This window comes from Martes martes, assembly GCF_963455335.1.
Source record: "Martes martes genome assembly, chromosome: 6".
NCBI lineage: Eukaryota > Metazoa > Chordata > Mammalia > Carnivora > Mustelidae > Martes > Martes martes.
The window spans coordinates 76664163-76689713 of NC_137893.1; the positions used below are offsets into that span (position 1 = coordinate 76664163).

Genomic DNA, 25551 nt, shown 5'->3' on the forward strand with positions numbered 1-25551 from the left:
AAAAAATTATTTTGCCAAGCTATACATATTTAGATAAATACTTAAATAAAAGGAAATGTCATCCAATACTCTAGCTGACAAAAAGTTATTGTAACTACAATAGGTGCAAAAAGAAAGATGATGTATTGGGATGATTGGCATCATGAGACCACATCTAGGAAGATAACTCTCCAATGAATTTGAAATGAAAAAAAAAAATCACAAGGCTGAAATTCTAAAGAAGAAATATATAAATTCTTCAAATAAGAAGTTCAAATACTTTTTGTTCATTCAGGTTTGAATGTACACTTTCTGAAACCAAAATAATATAAATTCAATGACTGTATAATTACAGCATAAAACTTGTAACTCATCTTGACCATTGGTTGCATGGGATATATATACTCATACTAAAATTTTCATTTCTTTTCTCCATTTGGTAAATTCTAACCCACCTTTTTTTTGTTGATTCTTCACAGAAAAAAAAAAATTGCTTCAATAAGAGTGTCAAAATGTAAATGGTACTCTTATGTTATAATATTATTTTTAATTTATACATTTCAAATATTTACTAAGAATTAATATTATTATGATGAGTCTTTTGTACTACATAATGTCTTTGAAATATGTATTGTTAATACAAGGCTAGTGATAAAAGAAAGCATACTGAGAATAACTCTGAAGACCAGACAGGGCAGCTGTCCCTGGGTTCTAAATTACTCTCCGACACTTTAGAAAAGTAGGTAAACACTTTTAAGGCATTAAGGAGTTGTTCATAGAGAAATGAAAATCCATTTTCATAAGTAAATACTGTACTGGATTGAAAAGAATGATTCTCTTCTAGGCAACCTTCACACTTCCTAATTTTCTGAATTTGAATTGCTGTACCCAAATAATCTACCTGTGAGGCATACATAGCATTGGCTTTTATGCTTCTTTCAGGAAACATGAGTTCACTCTACAACTTTATAACATGAGCTAGGTAACATGACTAGGAATTTGGTGTCCTTGCCTGTCAAATGGGAATTAGCACCTTGCTTTCTGGTCACCAAAATTTGTGACTTTGCCACTTCCTATCAAATGAGACAAATTTTAGGACATAAACAAACAAACAAACAAAAAAAAATACCAAAACCAGATACTAGAAAAGAGATTCCACCTACCTTTCATTTCTTCCTAAAAATAAAGTTCAAACACTATCCAAAAATAATATGGTGTATCTGTCAGAATTTGATCACTAGGAGTAGAGTCGAGTCACTATGAGTGATATAGAATAGAAGATTAAACATATGACTTGTGCATTCATGGGAGCTGATTAGCAGTCTAGGTAGGGCTATTGAAGTGTTTCTGGCAATAGGTCATTTTCAGTAAACTGGAAGTTGGTATAGGAGAGGAAAAATACATTTTTTTCTCTACTTTTCTAAAATGTTGGTCAAGACCCTTCGAAAAAATACATTATTTTCTCTAGTTTTCTAAAATATTGGTCAGGACCCTTCGAAAAAATACATTATTTTCTCTACTTTTCTAAAATGTTGGTCAGGACCCTTCTAACAAAAGATAAATTAACAAGAAAAAAGCATTCAGATTTATTTAATGTAAGTTTTATGAGACACAGGAGCCTTCATAAAGAAAGGAAGACCTTAAGAAGCAGTTAAGCCCAAGCATTTTTATGCTAGGTTTAATGAAAAGGGGAAAGGGGGGGGGTGGGGTGTGACAGGACAAAAAGAGTAGGAGCTAAGTGTCATAAATTGAGGGAAACAGTAAGGGTTGTTCATTCAGATTCCTCTGGGCATCCTGGAAATGATACTCCTTTCCTTTGGGTTTAGGGAGGACACCTTCCTCACGAGAGTTTTACGACCCACTTCAGGGGAATGTCAGAAAGTCCTTCCTTGCATATGTCATTTCTCAAATTCTTCCAGCTGAAAACATTCAATATGTCAAGGTGCCATGTTTGGGGAAGCATGTCCTGAACCCCATCATTGAAAAGGGCAGATGGAAATAGAACAGGGGAGACTAAGGACAAATTGGAATTGACAAGGACAAACTGGAACACTTATTTGACTCTCACCACCTCAAATTACAATGCTGTGGGCGAGCTCAAGATAAATTGGTGCCTCCCACCACGGAACTGCACAAGCACCTGGCCAGGATTTGGAGATGCTGAAGGAGGCAGTCTAGTGGGAACTGGAGAACATGCGGCCGGCTGCTGCCACCTGTCAAGGTCAGCCAGCATATGGGTGATAATGTGCATGAGCGGCAACAGCACCCGCCCTACATCAACCTTCAGAGAATAAATAAAGGCTAATCCTTCTGTTTGGCTTTCTAAAGCTCATGTAAATTTCTCTGGTGCCCAACTGTTACCTAGACCTTACACATAAGGGAATTCTGGGAAATGTAGTTCCAGTTTAGTGATAGAAGAGCATACAAAGCCACCACACAGGATGACAGTATATGACTTATCTAAAACAGGACACTTGTGAAAGTGAGAATGAGAGCTGTTAATACTTCCCTCAGGACAACAAGCAGAAACCAAGATTCTGACCACCCAGATATTATCCATCTTGCCTGTACTTTTTTCCTAGAAGATGAGAGTCTTCAGAAAGGTCAAGTTGGGGTGGTGGTAGTGGTGAAGTGATTAATGCAGGGCAATGTTTTTTTTATTAACTGAGGCCAGAGGATCATAAAGGCTGCTGGAGGCCTTGCCCCCAAGTTTTGCAGACTCAGCCAGGAAGCTCTTTCGGAAAACGGAGGGGTGCCCTGATGATTTAATAACTCTTACAAGATTAGAATGTGTGGGCTTAGGTTGAAATTCCTTACAAACTTGTTTGCCTTATTTATAAAGAGATGACTTTTTCCTCTCTAAATAAATGCAAAAAAATAGGATTTCTAAAGAAATCACTACAAACTCAGGCACTAGTAGATATTAATGATTTTCCTCTAGGTCAGAAGGTGCAGAAATAAGTTGTAGTAACTCTTGGCTTTTCTTTATTTCTTTTTTTTTTAACATTTTATATATGTATTTGACAGGCAGATATCACAAGTAGGCAGAGAGTCAGGCAGAGAGAGAGAAGGCGAAGCAGGCTCCCTGCTGAACAGAGAGCCCCATGCAGGGCTCAATCCCAGGACCCTGAGATTGTGACCCAAGCCAAAGGCAGAGGCTTAATCCACTGATCTACTCAGGTGCCCTAATGCTTGGCTTTTCTTGCCTAGGAACAAGGGTCATAATTTATTAGCATCTTTATCCATAAGAAAGAAAAATCATTATATGGCTGTACCAGGAGGTCTTAAAGAAGCACATTTGGTAATTTTTGCATGCGTTCCACATACTTATTTCAAAACAATTTTGTAAGAATTAGATAAGATAATCTATGTAAAACATACGTGCCTGGCACATAGGAGGCACTCATTAAGCATAACTTGAATTTGAATCTTATTACTGGGAAGAAAGATCAGTAATGTGAGAAGAAAGCCAGCAAGGACATGATGGTAGGAAGCATCAATTTCTTATGAAAGTCTTGCAGACATCTCCTGATGTGCCTTTTAAATAGATTTTCTAATGAGGTGTGCCATTTATCTACTGCTCTTGGAAATTAATTTCCCTGATTTTTTTTTCTGGCACTTAGCCCAGTTAAGCAGGTGCACTGTTTGTCAGGCTGTGAGTGTAGAGGAGTAAAATGATTCAGGGAAGACCCAAGGCCAATCAGAATGTATAAATTTAACATTTAATGGTTATGTATATATGTATATTTGTGTGTGTGTGTGTGTGTGTGTGTGTGTGAGTGTAGAGAGATGTCTGTGTGACTGTCTGTATATGAATATGTTATCACATTTTAGAAGACTTGGAAGACCGAGACACTAAATGAAACATTTTAGGCTTTATCAGTTCTCATGTGCACTGAGTTTTCAAGTATAGTTGACATTTTGTGTGATTCTTATTCTGATTCAAGTCTTATCTCAAATCCTACTTTTCTGTTCAATGTCCCAGGCCTGTTTGGTCCTCTTGGTTCCTACATCTAAAAGGACACATTTCATTATCCAAATCCAGTCTGCTTATAAACACATCAAAGAAACAGAAGTTTCTTTAGTCCAGTGACTTCCAGATCCTAATTGAAATTTGTTGCTTCTTATGAAATGAGAAAAAAAGATAAAGAAAAAGTTATTTATTTTAAAGAAGTGGTCTTAATTTTATGGTGCCTACATTTTTTAGTCTTAAAAGTCTCTTAGGAAAGGGTGATAATTACAGATATTATTTCTGTCACTGTTTTTAAATGACATTCTTCTATAAAATAAAAAGTTGGCAATCCGATGTTGGGTTCCAGGTTTTTGCTGGTGGTGAATTTCAAGGTCAAAAAACCTCGAAGTTGGATACCAGTGCTCTATACCACTCATTTGAACCTTACCAAATGAGGCCTTATGTTGCATTTATAAATTTATCCATGTAGATGGATACAATTATAAATCACACCATCTGTTAACACCCAAATTTTTGATGGATCAGCCATTATACATCTTTCAGTGCTATGCTTAAATTCACTTCCTGAGAAAAACCTTGCCTGAACTTTCAGTGTAAATCAAGTCACTTTGTCACACTTCCTCATTATATTATTTACTCTTTACTCAAAGTATATATTTACAAGTTGTACATATTTAACTGGGTGTGATTATTTTTTAAAATATTTTACTTATTTATTTTAGAGATAGAGAAAGAGAGCAGGGGGAGGAGCAGAGACAAGCAGACTGTGCACTGAGCACAAGGTCTGAGGTGAGGTTCCATCCCACAACCATGAGATCATGCCTGAGCCAAAATGAAGAGTTGGAGGCTTAACTGACTGAGCCACCCGGGTGCCCCAGGGTGTGATTATTTATTTAAAATCTCTCTTCTCCACTGATTTGTTAGGTTTGTAAGGAAATGGCTTTATTTCATTTACTTGATTTTTCAAGTGCTTAGAGTTGTTTAGCATAACACATGAGTTCAACAAACATTTGGATGAATGTTTAGGTGAAAGAATGAATGAATAAATAAGGAAATAAATAAAGCAAAGGGTGATAGCATTTTTTTACACTCTGAATGCTGAGTAATGAGCATAGTATTTCTTTGTAAAATATTCGTTTATGATGATACTGATAATGTTAGTATTCACATTTAAAATACTTTTTAAAATGTCTGTTTCATTGATTGGACTTTAAGCATCTCAAAGGAAAGGATTGCCTTATTCATTTTAATAATCCTGCTGCTCTGTTTACCGCCTGACACATATTGTTCAATAAAATTTGTATGATCTAAACAGAAGCTATTTGCTAAGCATATCTGACAAGCAAACGATGAAAAAATGAAAAAAAGAAAAAACAAATAAGCAAAGACACGAAACAGTAATAAACAAAAGAACACATGGACTTCAAGACCAGAACCAAAGCAGCTGAAGGCAAGCTCTGAGGCTAGAATTTGGGGTTAGGGGGCGCCTGGGTGGCTCAGTGGGTTAAGCCTCTGCTTTCGGCTCAGGTCATGATCTCAGAGTCCTAGGATCAAGCCCCACCTCGGGATCCCTGCTCAGCAGGGAGCCTGCTTCCCCCTCTCTCTCTGTTTGCCTCTCTGCCTAGTTGTGATCTCCATCTCTCTCTCTCTCTCTCTCTCAAATAAATAAAATTAAAAAAAAAAAGAATTTGGGGTTAGAATCCTGGCTTTATCTATCAGTTGCTTTGTAATCTTGGGGAAATTCCTTCATTCTCCCTGGGTAATAATAATAATACCTGTTTCATATGGTCCTATGAACCTTGAATAAGTTAATACATACAAGACACTTGGAATTTTGAATGGCATATGGTCATTATTAAATAAATTGTGGTTAGTACTATTTTAATTGGTTCTTCATGACCTTAAGCATATTTCAATATTTCAAAAAGATGAATAGGCATGTTTCAAAAAGATGAATTGACTACTTGATTTCCAATTTTTAAATATCATGTGAATATACATAGATTCTAGCAATTACAACAAAGAAACCCAATGATTAAAGTATTCTATGTTATTTTAACATTGAGGCAATGTTCCAGCCATTCTGAAAGGGTTTGTTACTCTTATATGATATGTTTAGCACATAATTCATGGCGCTACATACTACATTTTAATGTGGTAAAAAGAACTTCAAAATCATTTCCTCAGCTAACACTGAGCAATAAAAGAGCTAAAGAGACTGTATAATACAGTCACATTTTCAAAACCAAACCTTGACTCACCAAATGCATGTTTATTAAATAATTAGTCCAGATATGCTAACCGCTATTTTAATCCCAAATCTAATATGTTCCTTCTCCACTGTTCTGTTGTTTATAATATAACGATCCACGTAAACCATCCAACTGGAGTTCTGTGATATCTTGACTATTCTTATGCTACCAGAAAATTAATTCCATTGAATGTTAGCTTAGAAACAAATCTATGGAAATCTGTAAATCTACAGAAAACTTGCTTTTCCATTACTTGATAATATTATATTGAAACTGTGTTCATCTTTAAGGTTTTTTTTTTTTTTGAAAAAAGGGGAAAGCAAATTAGTTTTCCAATTAATATAATAGCATCTACACTAGGCTCATTAATGAAAGTATAGTAAGATTCACTCATTTTATTTAGATACTTGACATGGGTAAAAGAGCCAGAAGTTGTTTGTATTTTTGTTTCAGAATATAAAATGCCCCTTATTTGACATGGGTCTAGCTCCAGTAGGCTGGAAATATTCCAGGCTTAAACATTTGCAACAGGATTTTGCCAGCAAAAAATTGGTTGATTGGGGTCATATTGGGAAAGAGAGGTGAAGTGCACATCTATTTGCATTCAGTAGCACTCCTCATTGCCTCAAAAAGTTACAGTTGAGGAACAGCAAAGGATGACTTAGAAACATTGCCATGAAACTATTAAATATTGAAACAACCACGTAATTTTAACTAAAGTTGCTTGTCTTTAATTTCATTAGGGTTCCATACAAATGTACATTTCTAAAATACTGAAATCTGTTAATAGTAAAGATGAGTATGGGAAAATTTGAATTGAGAAAATGTTAAAAAGCAGAAGGAAAATGCCCATGCCTCAGATTTTGAATGGCAAGGATTGGAGCTACACAGTGGCTATTCAAATGTAGATTAGAAAAGTGACAGTCATTTCCTTGTGCAGTCAATAAAACAATTAGCTCACCAAAAGTGCTTTTAAATCAGGATCCTAGTTTTTCTTTGGTTTAAAAGCATCTAAATATCTAACATCTGCAAGTATTTTATTTTTTCAAAATGGTAAATCACATGAGTTTTATCTTTTAGAATCAGATGTACTTCAAAAGCTTTGTGTCTGCCCTTTATTTTACTTTATTTCTTAAACGGTTATCACTAAAAAAGAGAGGGCCTGATTATTGTAATATCATATTAGTAGTATCCAGAGATCTGAAAGAGCGGAGAGAGAAATGATGGCCAGACAGAGAGGAAGAGAAAAGAAGATGCAGAGAGAAAATGACAATGGTTTGGGAAAATATATTTATCTGGGATGTTAAAAGATAAACGAGCATATTCATCATGTCACGATTTTGAAGAAAAATCAAGTGGAACCAGACAGCACCAAACAGAAAGTGGTTATGAAAGCTCTGCCTATAGGAGTTAGAAGACCTTCATAGAAAAGAAGTGGAAGCAAAGCAAGGCAGTTATTTGATGGACTATAGCTGAGCCTTCACCTTATTTGGTAAAGGCTGGTTGACTGTGATTGGCTGTCCTTGGGTTTTGGTTTCTTAACCTTGAGGCATTTACCGTCTTAGGTTTGGGTTTGCTCATGTTGGTTGCTAAAGCATTAGAACCATTTCAGTCTAATGACTTCCTTATTTAATTAATTCAAATTAGGAGTTATTGCTTCAGGAAGATTTGGCTTTTTAAAAAAAATATGATGTATTTATTTATTTATTTGAGGAGAGAGAGATAGAAAGAGCAGGAAAGGGAGGGGAGATAGAGGGAGAGAATCTTCAAGCAGACTCCGGGGCTCAATCTCAAAACCCGTGAAATCATGACCTGAGCTAAAACCGAGAGTCAGGAACCCAACCTGCTGAGCCACCTAGGCGCCCCAGGAAGATTTGGCTTTTCAAATGGGCTCATTACTTTTGAGGGAATATGTGTATCTCGGTGTGTATAGAAGGGAAGAACCTCAAAGGTACCTTTTCAACATTAGTACATTTAAATGTTGCTTGATATAAATGCCATCTTCTTCCTGTATCTTCAAAATCTCTTTGTCTATTCACTCCTTTACCACGAGTGTTTATGGGTTTTCTAAACTTGGAAAAACAAATTTCCTTACTTCCCTTTATCTCTATTTAGCTACAGTCCTCTTTATCTCTCTAGCCAAACCCCTCTGTTAAGAGATGATCTGAAACTATTCTATCACTCTGCTAAAATGTCTCAACTACACACTTGACTTCTTAATGAACACATTGAACAAATCAACAAATTGTGAATTTAAGTGTGAACAACTTGCACACTTTACATCTTCATCTTGGTTAAACCTTTAGCATTAGAGCTATTGACAGCCACATCCTTATTAAAACCTTATCTTCTTATGACTTTTGTAACTCTCTTCTTTGGCACCATTTGTTTCTTGCCCCCATCAGACATTACCACCTTATTCCATTGCTTCGATTGCAATGACTTTGCATTATCCAAACAAGTGATATGCAAGCTGTCATCATATTTAGCCTACTTATCTTTAATATATGGCTCTCAATTTAATAATAGTTTCAATCTTCTAAAATTGCAAGATAGTAAGGTTTAGAGGATAAAAGCAGTGACACAGTTCTAAACAATCAAGGCACATAAGTATGTTATAAAGAAAATACATTCTTCTCACCATGAGAGTCAGTAAAACTATTTTTATTTTGAAGGAAAAATGAATCTCATAAGCATTTTTATTTTCCCCATCCTTAACCTTAATCTCTCTCCAGTTTTTCTAATTGCATGAAGTCATCAAGTTGAAGCAGTAAACTCAAGATTCCTGCCTGAGGTAGTCATATTTCTTTTCAGGCCTGCCTCCTAGATTTTAAGTCCAGTTCATTTTCCAGGTTTTTAAGTCAAAAACATGGGACTCTTTGTAAGCTTTCGTCTTTCCCTGCTATTCATAAACACTCAGTGATCAAAAATCACTCATTTAACTTTTAAACATCTGTTGGTTCTATTCTGCACTCTGTGCCTTATTTCTAGAACTCCCTCCTTGGTTTCCTCAAGATTGTTATATTAGCCATTTATTTTCTTTTTGCCTATAATCTTGCCTTTGTCTCCTTTTCATTCTGAGGCCAGAATGAAAATTGCAAATCTTTTTATTATTATTCCCCTATTAAAATTTTTAAATGTCTTCCTTTAAATATGAGTATGCATATTGTCCTGATCCCTTGGCTCACCTTGCCTGCATGGGACAACAGCTGATCCTACAGCAACTCCAGCTCCTGACAAATCCTTCGTCACCTTCTTTACTTCTGGCATAGGTGCATTTTTAGCATGACAAGGTCAACAGTTTTTTCTCTTTGGAGAGGGAGTTTTAGAGGTCATAAGACTGATGCAATTTCCAGTTTGTTCTCATGAAACTCATCCCTTCCCTCCCAGGCTCCAGATCTCCTTGCTCCCTCTACTTTATGTTCATATTTTCACCCAAGGGCCTCTTCTTCTGCCTTCAGAACCTAACTCCACCTGCATAAGTAAAAATGTCTCATAGTGTGGTTAATATTAGAAGTACCAAGAGAAGGGGTACCTGGGTGGCTCAGCCAGTTAAGTGCCTGCCTTTGACTCAGGATATGACCCCAGGGTCCTGGAATTAAGCCCAGCATCCAGCTCCCTGCTCAGCAGGGAGTCTACTTGTCCCTCTTCCTCTGCCCCTCCCCCTTGCTTGTGAGCTCTCTCTCTCAAATAAATAAATAAAATATTTTTTTTAAAAAGGAAGTACCAGGGAATTTCATGAATCCAAGTTTCCATTTCACCATTTTGAGGACTGTTCATTGAGGGTAAGGATAACAAGTTCAAGGGAATTTCAACCTCTGTAAATTGTCTGTATGTTAAAGAGCCAATTGGAGGAAAGTTACTCAGAGAAAGTTGGTTTTGACGATGCATCATTTATGAAATTCAGGGCAGGTGCTTATATACAACTTTTAAAGCATCCTACTTTTAAAATATATATTATTGAATATGGCAATAGCATAGTTATCACTCATTTGTGAAAGCACACATTTAAATAGAGCAAAATGAGTTTTCATCATATTTTCCTTATAGAAGCATCTGAAAGATGCTCTATAGAAATATCATGTTACTTCATAACTTAATTATCCAGTCTCAAATGAGCTGGCTTAATATTTACATTTCTTGCTTAAATCACGAAGTGTTAATTAAATAAATACAAAAAATTATTTTAACCTACATATTCAGTTTCCAAGAAAATTTTCAACATACCTTGAATTCCACATTTTTGTTCATGCAGAAATCCTTGAAATGTTATTATATACTGCAACAGAAGTATCCAATGCAAAGCCTATACTATAGCAGCTGAATTTAATGTTCATTGGCCTCTACCTCTCCATTTTACTATTTCACTTTTATTCTTCCCAAATCCTTATTAGTTAGGCAGTTCCACTCCAACGAACTCTTCAGTGAAAATCATTCTTTTTACTTTTTTTATTTTTTAGTATTTTATTTATTTACTTGACAGAGAAAGAGCAAAAGAGCATAAGCAGGGGGATCGGCAGGAAGAGGGAGAGGGAGAAGCAGGCTCCCCACTGAGCAAGGAGCCCGATGCAGGGCTCAATCTCAGGACCTGGGATCATGACCTGAGCAGAAGGCAAACACTTAAGAATGGGAATCATATTAAAGGAATACTGTACGTGGATTTAAAGAGAGGATATTAAGAAAAGAGCCCTTCTTAAAATATTTCTTGGGTGGAAAAGCTGTCTTTAAAAAAGCTGTGTTAGCAATGCATATCGGTGGCTTAGTTGGTTGAGCCATGGACTTTTTATTTTGGGTCAGGTCATGATCTCAGGTCATGGAATCGAGTCCCTCATTGGGCTCCTTGCTCAGTGGGGAGCCTGCTTTAGACTCTCAATCCCTCTGTCTGCCTCCCCGCACCACCCCCAACCCCTTCTCTCTCTTAAAGAAAAAAAGCAAAAGCTATGTTAGTTTTTACAGGTGATTATTATTCTGGTACAACAAAATATCAAGTGTTGTCTCAGAACTGAAGGAACCTTACAAAAATATAGCTGTCCTCCAGGAATTTACAATAGAAAATAATGGGAAGATTTGGAATTCAAGTTAGTGTGTCTTTTACAAACTTCCATTGGCAGGATATAAATACACCTTAGAGATTAACTATGGAGGAATAAATGTGCTGTTTCAAACATTTCCTGAATTCTTGACTTTCTTTTATGTGTTATATTTTTCACATATTGGCTTTACTTTCAATTTGAAGTGAACTAGAGAATAAGAAAACCATAAACTCATGGGAGAAAAAAGGCGTATAAGGGAGTATAAGAAACTGAAAGCCCTTCTATTGTGATGATAAAAATTAAAGATGGCAGTTCTGACATCATTGAGTTCAACCAAGTTTGTTTAAGTTAACCCATGAGAAATTGTTTGAAAGTTACTTCAGACTGATCCTAAAATGCTTTAAAGCACAATGTCTTGAGTAAATGTCCCTTTGATAACGACACTGACCTTAATAAGTGGATATAAAAGCATGTATTCTTGTTCGTTACTTCTTAAGTATCTGTACTTAGCATTGTCAATGCTGGAAACTCTGGGGCATGAAGACTCAGAAGGCTATTAAGTTCATTTTGAGTGCTTTCCATTGCAAATGTGTTCCGGTTAAAAATAAGCTAAATTAAACTAGGATTTCAACCTTACATCTTTAGGAAACTGTTGACTATTATAAATGATGCCAAACCTCAAGTCTAAAATGTTTAATAAGAATTTTCATCCTATCAGTTACATTTCTGAGTATAAGAAACCTATGAACACAGAGGAGACAACCATTGCTTTCTGCATATACTAACACAACATTTATATCTTTTTACTTGTTTTACCTACTTATGTTCCCTTCTTCCCATCCTTGGGGGTAGCATGGGAATGAGAAACACAACTGAAGCTCTGTTTGGCACTGGTTAAGTTCTAGGGAATTTTGTTTACCCTGAACAAAGACTGAGTAATTTCACAGTACTTCAAGCAAGAATTGTCATATGCTCAGAGCATATTAAATGATGCATGATTTGCTAATATTTTTCTTCACTTGATCAAATTTTCACTAACAGAAGCAAGAGTATTCCAGCACTTATCTATAATAAGAATGGAGAAACCAGTCACTTAAAATTGGAATTTTTTTTAGGTCTGGAAAATTGCCACTATATATTTTCAGACAGTTTTCCTCACATATCAAAATTAGAAATACCTGTATAGCAAGCCCGTAAGTGGCAGCACAAGGTTGATTATATCAAGATAGGATATTGCACATAGTAAGTCCTGAATAATTGTCTTGAGAGAAGAATCTCTCTATTTCCTAGTCAATTTCATTTGGGTGCTCCTATGTTCAAAGTATACATATCAACATACATACAAATTGAATTTTTTCTAATTGGGGTACCATTTGTGACACTTTGAAAAGTCCTTACCTCAGTTTAAATCCAAATATTTAAACGTGAATATTTCCTGGGAGGTAAGGGACAGTCACTAGTTCTTTCATGAATCCTAATGATCACAAGACAATATTTGTAACAGTCTATATTCATGGAGCACCACCATAATGTTTGAGTTAAATGGCTCTAAAAGCTGAACTGATAACATTTACTATTTCCTTTACTCTGCCTTAGGTGCTTTACCCCAAAGAGTTTATATACAGGGAGTCTGAGTGAAGTTCAGTAAATATTGTCTGGTGCAGGCAGAGACTCATGGGCAAAAGGGTCAGAAGATGCCTGGGATTCCTATTCAATCACCATCCTTTGGAGTGGCTTAGACAAATGCAGATGAGCAAATCTACCCCACCTCTGAGATGTTCTTTCCTCTGATAAGATATGCATGAGGCAATCTATAGTTGAGAGGGTAATTCATTTGGGAATGGGTACCATGCAGTGGGAATTTAGGACCCAGAGATGTAGAGGGATATGGAAATGAGTGTGGTGCAGTATGTGGAGACCTGAGTTGAAGCTGAGATCATACACAGAGCTTTTTGCTAAGGGGAGGGAAAGCCTCTGCCCCAGCTAGAAAACTGGAAAAAAAAAAAAAAAAGAAAGAAAAAAAAACACAAAAATAAAACCTCTGGTTCATTCAAGATTCAAAGACAATCTTGCTTGTTTCTCCACATTGACATTTATTAATAACCAGGCACCATACTGTGTGCTTTGAATGTATTACCTCATATAATAATCACAACAATCTTGTAAGTGTTATTACTCTTACTGTCATTTTACAGTTCAGCAAACTGAAGTACAGAAAAAAACATTTTTTTCCCACAGTATAATACTGTTTGCCAGAACTGGGTATATTATAAATCGGAATATAAGAAGGCTGAATATAAAGATAACAGGTATGAAGGGGTGACTGTAGAATAGTGACTTTGGAAAAGCAACAGCATCAATGGATTTAGTAGACATGGAAAAAGTTGATCCTCTCAACAACATACAGCTATCCGTGGGGGGAGGATTAGGACTAGAGTGAAGTGAGTGACGCACTCACGTTGGGTGCAAAATGTAAGGACTCAGAAAAACTCAGTAACTAAGGTGCATGATTCTTTAATGAAATATTTAAAATTTCAAAATTAATGCAAAAGTCTGCAATGAACAAAATATCAAGATTTTAAATAAAGACAGGATTACTATTATGATTTTTCCTTCTGTCTCTGCCTCCAATATGGCCTGGCATGGCATCAGGTGGGAGGCCTGAAGTTGAATGCTGTCAGTCTGAGCTCAGAATCCAAGCTTATAACTTTTGTTTGCTGATGTTTATCAGGATTTGAAAGATAAAGAAGAGTCTAATATACCGTAAAGAATAATGGTGAAAACATGGACTTGGTTCTTTAGGAGGAAAGCAGAGAAAATGACTAATGTTAATATCCCATGTATGGTCCCATTTAGAAACTTAAGTATCTGTATAGTTTGGCTTCTAAGACAGAGGACCAATAAAAACTGTATTTAACTTTAAACTTTTCCTTGCCGCTCTTGCCTCTCTTGGCACTCTTTTATCAGTGCCAAGAATCCAATTTCTGATCATAAGGAGCCGAGAGCAGTTTCCCCTGCATCTGGTGGTATATTTTTCTGTAAGAAATATAAGATACAATTAAAAGTGACTTGAACACTGAGAAACACTTCTTATCTCACATAACAGAAGCTCTAGAAGTAGGGCGATTATTCCAAGATTGGATAATTCAATGCATCAGCAATGTCATACGGACTCAAATTCTTTCATTTTTAACCTTTGTCTTCCTCAGTGAATCAGCTGCTGTCTTTATGGTTATAAGGTGGCTACAACAGCTCTAGGCTTTATGTTCCCATGCAACAAAGTCCTTGTTTCCCCTTTTAACATCAAGAAAACCCCTCCCAGAAACTCTCATTGACTATCTGACTCTAGAACAAATTGTGAATTCACATTTTTATTTGTTTGTTGATAACAATATAGCAAAACCTCTGTTTTCTTATATTTGAAAAGAGATAAAATAAAATGGCTCCCTCGTCAGGTTACTGAAAGGGAAATGTGGGTTAACATAAATAAAGTTCTAAGAGTAGTATCTGGCAGGTAATACACACTCTCTATGTTAGCTACTATTATTATTATGATGATCCTCAATGTAATATATTTAATTTAACTCATGGAAACATGAGAGGTAAGAAAATATAATTAAAAAAAAAACTCATTGGGGTGCCTGGGTAGCTCAGTGGGTTAAAGCTTCTGCCTTCGGCTCGGGTCATGATCCCAGGGTCATGGGATCGAGCCCCGCATGGGGCTCTCTGCTCAGCGGGGAGCCTGCTTCCTCCTCTCTCTCTCTCTACCTGCCTCTCTGTCTACTTGTGATCTCTGTCAAATAAATAAAATTAAAAATCTTAAAAAAACAAAACCTCCTCATCAATAAAAGGTTTAGCTGCATGGTATAGTGTTATTCCCATTGATATAATTTGGATGTGATATCCGAGACAGAGAGAATTAACTTGAGGACTACTGTCTTATTTAATATACATCTATAATCTGTGTCTATTATCTATATGTACATCTATATCAATGTTTTTAAGGTTGTTGTCCACATAACTAAAAATCAGAGGCTGCTCTCAAACCAACAAAATTGACTTCATGAAAACATCCTGGCTTGACTATTTTAGAACCAGGCAATATACATGTCTGCAGAGGGTATATATAGTGCATTTAAGCATAAGGATAATTAAACTGATATCTATTTTATTGAATTTTATTGTTAAGTTCCTCAGTGAACATTTAGAAAAAAAGGGAAATGGGGAAATGGTCTCAATCTATTCAGATCATAAAAATCCCATTTGCCGTATTCTTCCATTAGATATAAAATATACTAGTGCTAAAAAATACATTTAATGGTGCCATTACAATCCAGTTCCTTACATACAGTTCTTTAAAATTTTTCAATTGCAATTATAAAATTCCATTTCATTTCTGTTCTCTAAGGTTTAATCTCATCATTCAGACTACCATATCTTGCTCAAATGAAACTCTCCAGAATGCAGTAAAATAAGGTCCAAAGAGTAAAGTTATATTGTCACTGAATCGTGGAGATAAATTTTCCTGAAACCAACATTTTGTAACTTGGCATCCTTGGATAGGCTGTGAATCCCCTGAAATAGAACATAAAAGATAAAATTTCCCCAGAAATCCTCTCTCATATCACTTTCCCTCTTTTTAGTATATGTGCTGTCTAAGTGAGTGCACACTCTTCCCCCTTTCTGTAGGATCTTACTCATCAGTGTAAAATGGAATATTCTAAACAACGGAGAACCCATAATGACTCTAATGCTCTCCAAACATTGCCCAAACTCTGTCATTTACTTTATAGTAAAATGTACTTACCACCTCTAAATTCTTCTGATTTGGTCTTGAATGTGTTCCACTGAAATAGCCCTTTGAAGGTCACCAGTGACATCCTCATCATTAAATCTAAAGGTCTATTCTCAGTCTTCATCTTTCTTGACCTGTCAGCAGCATTTGCCAGTTGAACTCTATACCTGTCCTCAAGACAATTTCCACATTTGACATCAAAGACATTACGCTCTTTTTTTATGTTTTTCTCTCCCTAGATGTGTGTATATACCTCTGTCTCTGTTTCTCTCCTCTCTCCTTGTCATAATCAATTGCTGGTTCATTCCTCTGACTGATCTCTCTGTACTCTAAATGTTCATGTGCTCCTGGGTCCACTTCCTTGTTGATATCATTCAGTATCATGATTTTGGATCCCTTCTATCCTCTACTGAACTCCTATGTTTCTACCTGCAGTTAAGACTTCTCTTCTGTAGGTCATATTGGGGTGTACAAAGTCTACATCTCCACATAGATGTCTAATAGGCAACTCAAGTTTGATATGTCTAAAACTCTTGTACTTATAGGAGACCCCTAAAAAACATTGTTTCTCTCCAGACCTCCCCATTTCAACAAATGGCATTTCCCTTGTGCCAGTTTTTCATGCCAAAAACCTTGAAGTTATCCTGTACCCCTCTCTTTCTCTCACATCCAGGAGCCAAACTATAAGCCTATCTGATTAGCTGTATCTTTTAAGTACATTCAGAAAATGACCACATTTCTCTCTCTCTCTCTCTCTCTCTCTCTCTCACACACACACACACACACTATCATTCTGATAGAAATCACCATCATGTTTCTCCTTGCTTATTTCATTTGGTTCTCTTACTGATCCCCCAGTTTCCAACCTGGCATTCTTTCAATCCTCAACACAGAGAATGAAGTTACATAAGTCAAATCACTTCACTTTTTGCTTTAACCTTCCAGTGACTTCCTATCTCCTTCAGAATAAAAGCCAAATTTTAGAGTCCTTAACCTTTAAATAATATCATATGTTGATATAATTCTATTCTTTTAAGGTATCAGAGGGAGAAAAATCCCTGAAAACTAAAAAAAGTTTTTAAAATTAAGGAAAACGTAAATCTAAAATTTAATTTAGATTGATGAAAAATCAGTTGCAATTTATACCATATTTTTAGATATAGCGCCTCTTCAATCAGCTATTAAAGACTATCTCTGTCCCCTCAGAGTAATTTTCATGTAATTAAAATGAGAAGGACAACATTTTAGAAATACCTATTATGTCTATTTGCTTGCATTTTTATTCTTTAATCTTTCAGTTCCCAAATAGTTTCTATTTCTCAGGATATATAAAAAAAAAATGGAAGATTTATAGACTTCAGTTTTTCCTAATTCTATCTACTGAAGTTACTAGAAATTTATATACTTTTAATTTTTAGGTACTGGGATGCCTAAAAAGGATAAACAAAGTGAATCTAGCTGGAACCTGATATGAATACTACCTTGACAATTTCAGATTTTTACTGATACACCACAAGTTATAATAAATGGACCTATTAGTATTACTTCAGTCACAGCTACTTAACATCTACTTGGCACTTATTGTTTGCCTAAAAAATTTACAGAGCTATCTTCTTCACGACACTTTCCAGTATAAGATGGGCCAACAACGATATCTTCTGTTCCTGAGCATCCATAACACAGGGTGTATATTGCAATTTGAATAACATAGATGTACACTATTTCAATCCATTCCTAATATTGCCCTGTATTAAACTCTTATTTAGATTATAAACTTCTCCAGGACAATTTCTTTTTTGGTAACCCCATACTGTCTTGTACCATAAGTATTCAATAACTTTTCTTTTTAGTTGAACACACATGCATACTATGACGAAATATAGTTTCTGTTTCTGAGCACCCCAAAAAATTGTAGCCAAGAGGCATTTACATTTATAAAATTGACATATTTTGTGTCAAAGGCACAAATCAGGATAAATGGCTCTTCTTAGTTTTTGGGGGGAATGATTATAAAATTTTTCTCTTGTTTTTAATTACTTTTAGCGAGCTCTATTTCCAAGATTGGCTCAGATCCTCTAAAACTTGTACACGATGCTGTGGAAGAAACCACGGACTGGGTCTATGGCTTCTTTTCTTTGTTGTCTGACATCATCTCGTCTGAGGGTGATGAAGAAGATGATGATGATGGGGATGAGGACACTGATAAAGGTACAAAGAGCATAGAGACCCACCTAACTTCTCAGAACAATATTAGATAGGCATTATAGTGGTTTGCTTAAGTTTAAACATAAATGAGTGCTTGGGTCAGGCTAAACCAAAATGAATACGATTCTGAGGTCTAACAGCATTATTGACAGGCTGCCAAACTCAGTAAATAGGTCCCTATTTGGCATTTTACAGCTCATCTGTCATTATGGCAAAGATATCAGAATTAAATACTACCATTTGGGTAGCATTATAGTAGAAAGGGTCTTACTATAAAGGGTCAAACTCACAATAGAACCTCACATCTATATGCTTCTTTGGGGAAAAAATAGTAGCTATTTCTCATCTTTATCCTTAGGAAGACTGAAATAATAGCAATAATTGATAGGCATATGTTCTATACATATAAGTCATATTCATGATCAAATAGAAAGCAATTCTACTAAAATCATAATCAAAAGTAAACTTATTGAACCAAATGGAGGTGTAGAATGGAGGGACATTATAAACATCACAATAATTATGCAACTAACCTATGTACTCTCTCATATATATTAATAAACAAAAGGAAATAAACCCCAACCATACGTAAACTACTACTGAATGGAACAAAGCCTTATGATTCTATCTTTTACATGACATTTTGGAGGGTCAGCCTTAGTCATCAGAAATCATGTATTCAGTCATGACTACCAGGAAAGCTGTTATTGTAGCCCTTTCTCTGACTTTGTCTGAATTTGTATTTGTTTGGCCCCAGTGAGAGGTCGAGATGAACAATAGAGAACTGAAATGAACATGATATATGAACTATAATGTATAATTTGGATTGCTGCCATGATTTTATTGAACTCATAAAAGCGAAACTATCTCACATAAATGTACATAAACAAAGTTTATACTTAAAAACTGGAATTTGGGAGACAAAGTAATATAAGAACTACTAATGTCAGAACTAATAGATGGCTTTTTTAATGAACAAAAGAAAATGGGAAAAGAGAGAGGCAGTATTATTCAATGCTAAAAGTTTTTCTAATTTACTGTTTTTGTCTTGGTTTAGGAGAAATAGAGGAGCCTCCCTTGAAACAAAAAGGTCGGTCGTTTTCACCTTTAAAAAATGTGGTAATGTTGATCTTCAGCATGATTCAAATATATTTTACATGACTTGTAGCTTTAATTTATCTCTAATGTACAGTTTTTGTTGAATGACTAAATTGAGATTTATAGTTAGGTAGAGAAATACTTGATTCTTTCCAATGAGACTGACCGCACTATTTTTCAGTTAATTATTTAATTGATGCCCTCTTCAGTAGATGTGCAAATCCATCTACACACAGAGTCCTGTGACTTGGAATTGCAGGAATGAAGAGTGAATTCTGTAGCCTCAGAAATGGCCCAGAAGGTGATGATGCCCATGATTTTTATTCTCACTGTGGCCAGATTTATTGATTTTAAATTTTTATTCTTTTCCTCCTTATTTTATTTTCACTATTAATATTCTTCATCTTTAGGTGATAAGGAAGGGACAGGGTGCGTGAAACAGTATGGAAAAGAATAATCTTGGAGGCAAAGACCTATCCAGTCAGTATGTATCATGTATCATCCCAAAGGAATAAAGTTACCTGGGTGTACTTGGATGTGGAAGAGACAGATTTCTTGTAGAAATATATTTGCTAGGATCTTCCATAACTGACTGAGATGATCACAAATCCAAAAGATGGAAGCAATATGACTAGAAAAAAGGCGTATAGTTATGGGACAAGAGCCTCACAGGGACAATTATTTTTATAAGAAAGAGTAAGAATTGTCTAGAAGGGACAATAAGGAGAAGGGATACCATTCCTGAGTATAGTTGCTGTCAGAGAGATACAGTCAGCACATAGCCAGACTTGATACAGTTGTGATGTTTCAGTTACTGCTGCACATGTTCAGCAGCGGGCTTTTGGGAGTGTTTACTCCAGGGGAGAATTTGCTGGCTTCTGTTGCTATCTGCTTAGACCTACTGTAGATGCAAACAGTGGGATCCAAATTGGGAGCTTCAGCCTTGTCTGAGCAGATGATGATTATCTCATTATCTGGGGCAAAATCCACTTAGTGTGTGTTAATTTGGAAAATTTGAATTTGTAACTTGTCCAACAAATGAGAGCTAAACTAGTGAAACCCAAATGTGGGAAAGCAAGAAACGAAAGTATTTAGGAAGTTATCAAGAGGAGAAGGCACGTTTCTTGATCACAAATCCAGGATGAGAACTCAAGCTGTAGTTCAGGCATTAAACCCAGGTTTAGAGATTCTAGATCAGTTGATAAACTTCTTGAGGTTAGAAACAGTTTTTTGTTTTTTTTTTTTAACAGCTGATCTCCAATGGATAGTGCCGAGAATATAGTAAAAGTTTAAGCTAATGAGTTACTAGTCATTATCAGGAAACAAGTTTATGTATAATGTGTGCTCCAATTAGATATGGAAGAGAGAAAAGCATTTTTTTTTACTTATAAAATGAATTCTACAGGAATATCATAAGATCATATTCTCCATAAATCACTACCTAGAATTCAGTGAAGAATCTGTTCTTTCCTTTTGATTTGAATTTCCCTGTGGGATTACTTCAAAATTTCTTCATGTAATGATTAACATAAATTGCAGATCCACACAAAACTGATTATTATTCTTTAAATTATTGCCTTGTTTTATAAAATCAGCAGAAAAACTATTAAATAGTTGTTAGGGATAACTTTTGAAAAAGATGTCAGTAATGTTCATTAGTTAAAACAATCTAAAGGATATGTGTTTAAAACTGTGTACACTGGGGTGCCTGGGTGGCTCAGTGGGTTAAAGCCTCTGCCTTCGGCTCAGGTCATGATCCCAGGGCCCTGGAATCAAGCCCCTGTATTGGGTTCTCTGCTCAGTAGGGAGCCTGCTTCCTCCCACCCCCCTCTCTGCCTGCCTCTCTGCCTACTTGTGATTTCTGTCTGTCAAATAAATAAATAAAAAATCTTTAAAATAAAACAAAACCGCGTACACTAATGTCTTGAAGGATTACTGAAAGAATTGATTTAAGATCATCCGAATATATTTTTTAAATAATATTACTCACAAAGTTGCATGAGAAAATGAACATCTAAGGAAACATCTTGTATATCCTACCTTGGGTATAGAAACTATGCAATAATGAACATTGGCTGAAGTGGACTGAAGGAAATATATTTCATTATAATAACTATATTTTTTTACTTATAAGCTTTTCCGTTGTAGTGTCATAGAGGCAATGAGAATTTTAAAGCAGTATGTAATATTTTGCAGAACATTTCTAATTATATTCTATGTTTAAAAGTGTATTTTAAGTATTATTATTAGAGAAGAGATGTTATGAGCTTATCCCTATTTTATGAAGGATTTTTTTTTAAGATTTTATTTATTTATTTGACAGACAGAGATCACAAGTAGGCAGAGAGGCAGGCAGAGAGAGGAGGAAGCAGGCTTCCTGCTGAGCAGAGAGCCCGATGTGAGGCTCAATCCCAGGACCCTGGGATCATGACCTGGGTTGAAGGCAGAGGCCTTAACCCACTGAGCCACCCAGGTGCCCCTTATGATGGATTTTTAAATATATTTTCATATTCAAAAATTGTGCTTTAAGAAGTATACATGTTTTGGTAATCTAAAATGACAGTGTCCTGGGCGCCTGGGTGGCTCAGTGGGTTAAGCCGCTGCCTTCAGCTCGGGTCATGATCCCGGGGTCCTGGGATCGAGTCCCAAGTGGGGTTCTCCACTCTGCGGGGAGCCTGCTTCCTCCTCTCTCTCTCTGCCTGCCTCTCTGCCTACTTGTGACCTCTGTCTGTCAGATAGATAAATAAAATCTTTAAAAATAAATAAATAAAATAAAATGACAGTGTCCTAAACCATTTCATTTTCATCCATTTAAATGACTTTCTATTGATCTCCTCACGAAATACTTTCCCTCCCATTCAGATATATTCAATAATATTTAGCCATTTTATATAACCTGAATTATCAGTCTGTGGTATTATTTAACTGTTTTGTGTCTTTACGAAGCATTTTATTTAAATGAACTTAAACTGTTAGTTTTATTTGTCCAGTTGTTATTTTCATCGAAATAAAAACTCAACCACCTGGTTATTTATGGATGGAGCTTGCAGTTCTAAGCTGATGTGGGATGATGGTCTAGTCAAATAATCTCATGGTTTCAGGATTGAGTATTAAACAGATTATTAATATGGATGAAATTTTTGAGTCTGCAATTCTGTGACTTATGTTGTTATATATAAATAAAGCTTCAGGGTGTGAGATGTAGTACATAGTGTCTTTATACATCTTTATTTTTCAGCTTGTCAAAATTTTAAAGTAATCTATTCTATTACCAAACACTACATGATGAGCGTCCAAGGCACTGAATCATTATAAAACATTATATTTTATTATATAGTTATTTAAAACTTACAGTTATGGAAATCAACTACCACTGTAAATCTTAGTTGTGTTGTGTGGTAGGTGCACTTTGATTATTTGGAGTCTCCTGTTGTGTAGCTTCTTCACAGGAGGGTGCACATCACGGGTGCTAGTGCCCCACTTTCCAAGGGGTACACAAGTGCAGGTAACTATAAAGGAATGAAATTATATTTGTATGTTTTCCTCAAATATTTTTGCCTGAAAACACATCTAAGTTCATAATAGTACTTCTACTTTACAACATAGAGAAATGGCCTTCAGCCATCCTAAAATTGCTGGAATGCTCACCCCAAAGACCAGTAGGCCTTTCTACCCTGGCCTGCATGCATACATCTGCTAAAGAAGAATCATGGTGCCGATACACAAGAGCTCTTTTTCTTGATGGGAGGGTCTGACACCAAAGATATGGTGGAGTAGAGGAGACTCGAGCAACAATCAGTTTCATTTAATGACTTCGCCTTTTATTTAGCTGCATAATGTGAAAGATCACATTCCTCTTGAGGAAGAGTCCCATGAGAGCAAAGCAAAAAGAATATAGATAAGAAATACTAGAAGCTAAAAATGCCTTTTAAAAATTTAAATGTAAGTAATTCTTTTCATTTATTCTCAATACTTGCTTTTAGGAAGTGCCATTGGCTTGAAAGAGCACTTTGAAACAACCAAAGCAGTGTAGGTTACTGATGCTGATTCTTTTAAATATAACTGGGATATTTTCTGAGACAGCCAAACTTTTAAAGATGCATTGACTAAACCCATAGATGATACCCTTCTGTGATACCTTCCAGATTTATTCTGTATTGTTCAAAAAAGGAATTTAAAACATACTTTATGTAATTATATTATAGAACATTTAATCTAATTGTAGTCAAACCTTTCTATTTCATCTAATGTAAGATGTTTAATATTTTGTATCTCCTATTGACAAAAAAGTCATATGCTATTTGTAGAACCAATTTACTCTCTATATATACATATATTAAAGTACATATGTATATATGCATAATACATTATGCACCATTTGTTATTTATATGTATTTTTTACCTCCTATTAATAAAAAATATAAAACTATATGCTAGCTATTGGTTTTATATGCATGTATATATATGTAAATGTATATATTTAATACATATTCTCTTTTGCTTGATAAGTATACAATTTTAAGATAGCTTACCAAATTATTAAAATTATTTATTTTATATTTGAGAGTTACTTATTTAGTCCCAAAAGCAAAACATTAGAATTTGATATCCCCCTCACACATATATTGCTGAAATGTCAAACTCTTTACCATATCTTAGTTTCACAGAGAGTTTAAAATTCTACCTATTTATTACATGACATTAGTACAAATAAAATAATTTACAATAGAATATTGGCTTGTCTTGTTTTTATAACTTATTTTCTAAAATAAATTTATTGTATTAAATCTACTTCATTTTAGTCTTTTCATCTACTTTTAATAACATATCTTCCAGGTGTGTTGCAAAACTTATTCTTTCTTAATAATTGTCTAAAGATGCAGACTAAAATTTTTTGAATTACAAAACAAAATTACATTTTTTGAGAGAGGTAAATTTGAGTAAGAGGTTTGAAAACAAAGGCTGGTTTGACCATTAGCCAACATGACAAATGTTTTTTATAAATAAAGTGAGTAGCATCCAAGGTCTAGATGAAATATACCTAAATATACCTAAATATGCCTAAAGCAAGATGTACATGCAAAAGTACATAAGACAGTATTATTTTTATCCAAAATCATTACCATTTGCAATGTTTTGATTTTTCTTCATCCTTTCTGAGTATATTAGTTACACAAGGTACTCCTGAGTGAAAGTAGTAAAAATATCTAGCAGTTGTTTGGTGGGTCTGATAAGATCATTTTAGGTCCAGGAAATTCAGAAAATGAATGACTCTCAGAATAGAGTAACAAACTTTTGTGTGTTTTTCAAATTTTTATTTCCAATGTAACTGAAGAAGTCATTAGTTACTCAGCTCAGAGATCATTGAGAATAAATTCCTTATTGATTCCCTATGTCATTTTACCATTGCTTAGAAGAAGATTAAAAAAAAAATAACATTATCATAAAAAAATTGTCATCTCTGTGTATGTGTGGGTGCACGTGTGTGTAGCTCTATATACAAGTACATGCATAAATCATATGTACGCATGTGTGCATACATGTTCATAAGGCTTCTCAACATTTGTATCTTTAAAAGTAAACAAGGTTATATTTGTCATCTTATCTAATTCCATCTGTAAATCATATTCACAAATACATGAACTAATTAAAGTTGCATGTATCCCATAAAGAGAGAAATGACTTTCCAATAAAATTTAAACTTTGTTTTTCAGGTTTAATAATACTTTAATGAATATTTGTAAAATATTAACCTTCATATTCTTATAATCATAGGATATGAAAGAAATTCTAAATTTCAAACCATATACTTTTTTTCTAAAGAAGTGGATAGTATGGTCAAGAAAAAAATCCCAATCATAAAAATATATTGTTCTTGAATGAAATTTTTTGAGGGAAATGGAATGAAAATATGTATGAATTCAAAAAGAAAAAAGAAAATATATACAATTTCCAGTTGTTAAAAAAGCTTGTTTGTTATTTTAAATCCACAATGAAGAATCTCAAAATATTGTGGTATCATCCATGATGGATGGACCATCATCAGGTCCATCACCCCATTTTTTAAACAGATGAAACAATTTTATTTTTAAAAGTCCAAATTTATAATAATCTATTAATTGTAATTTTTAAACTTATGATAAAAAATTTAGAAGTTATATTCAAAATATAGAAGGAGATACAGTTTCCCAAAATTTTCTAAGGTAATGTCAAAGG

The 25551-nt window shown here is 34.9% G+C and overlaps 1 protein-coding gene across 2 annotated transcripts in view; it reads left to right on the top strand.

Annotated features, from left to right (window-relative positions):
• TRDN (triadin) overlaps positions 1 to 25551 on the top strand; it is a 391091-nt gene that overhangs the window by 51733 nt on the left and 313807 nt on the right. For both annotated transcript variants that reach the window (XM_080806278.1, XM_080806279.1), the window contains exons 3-4: positions 18076 to 18240; positions 19295 to 19327. In XM_080806278.1, coding sequence (XP_080662404.1) covers positions 18076 to 18240; positions 19295 to 19327 — 198 coding nt within the window. The remainder of the gene's footprint in view (positions 1 to 18075; positions 18241 to 19294; positions 19328 to 25551) is intronic.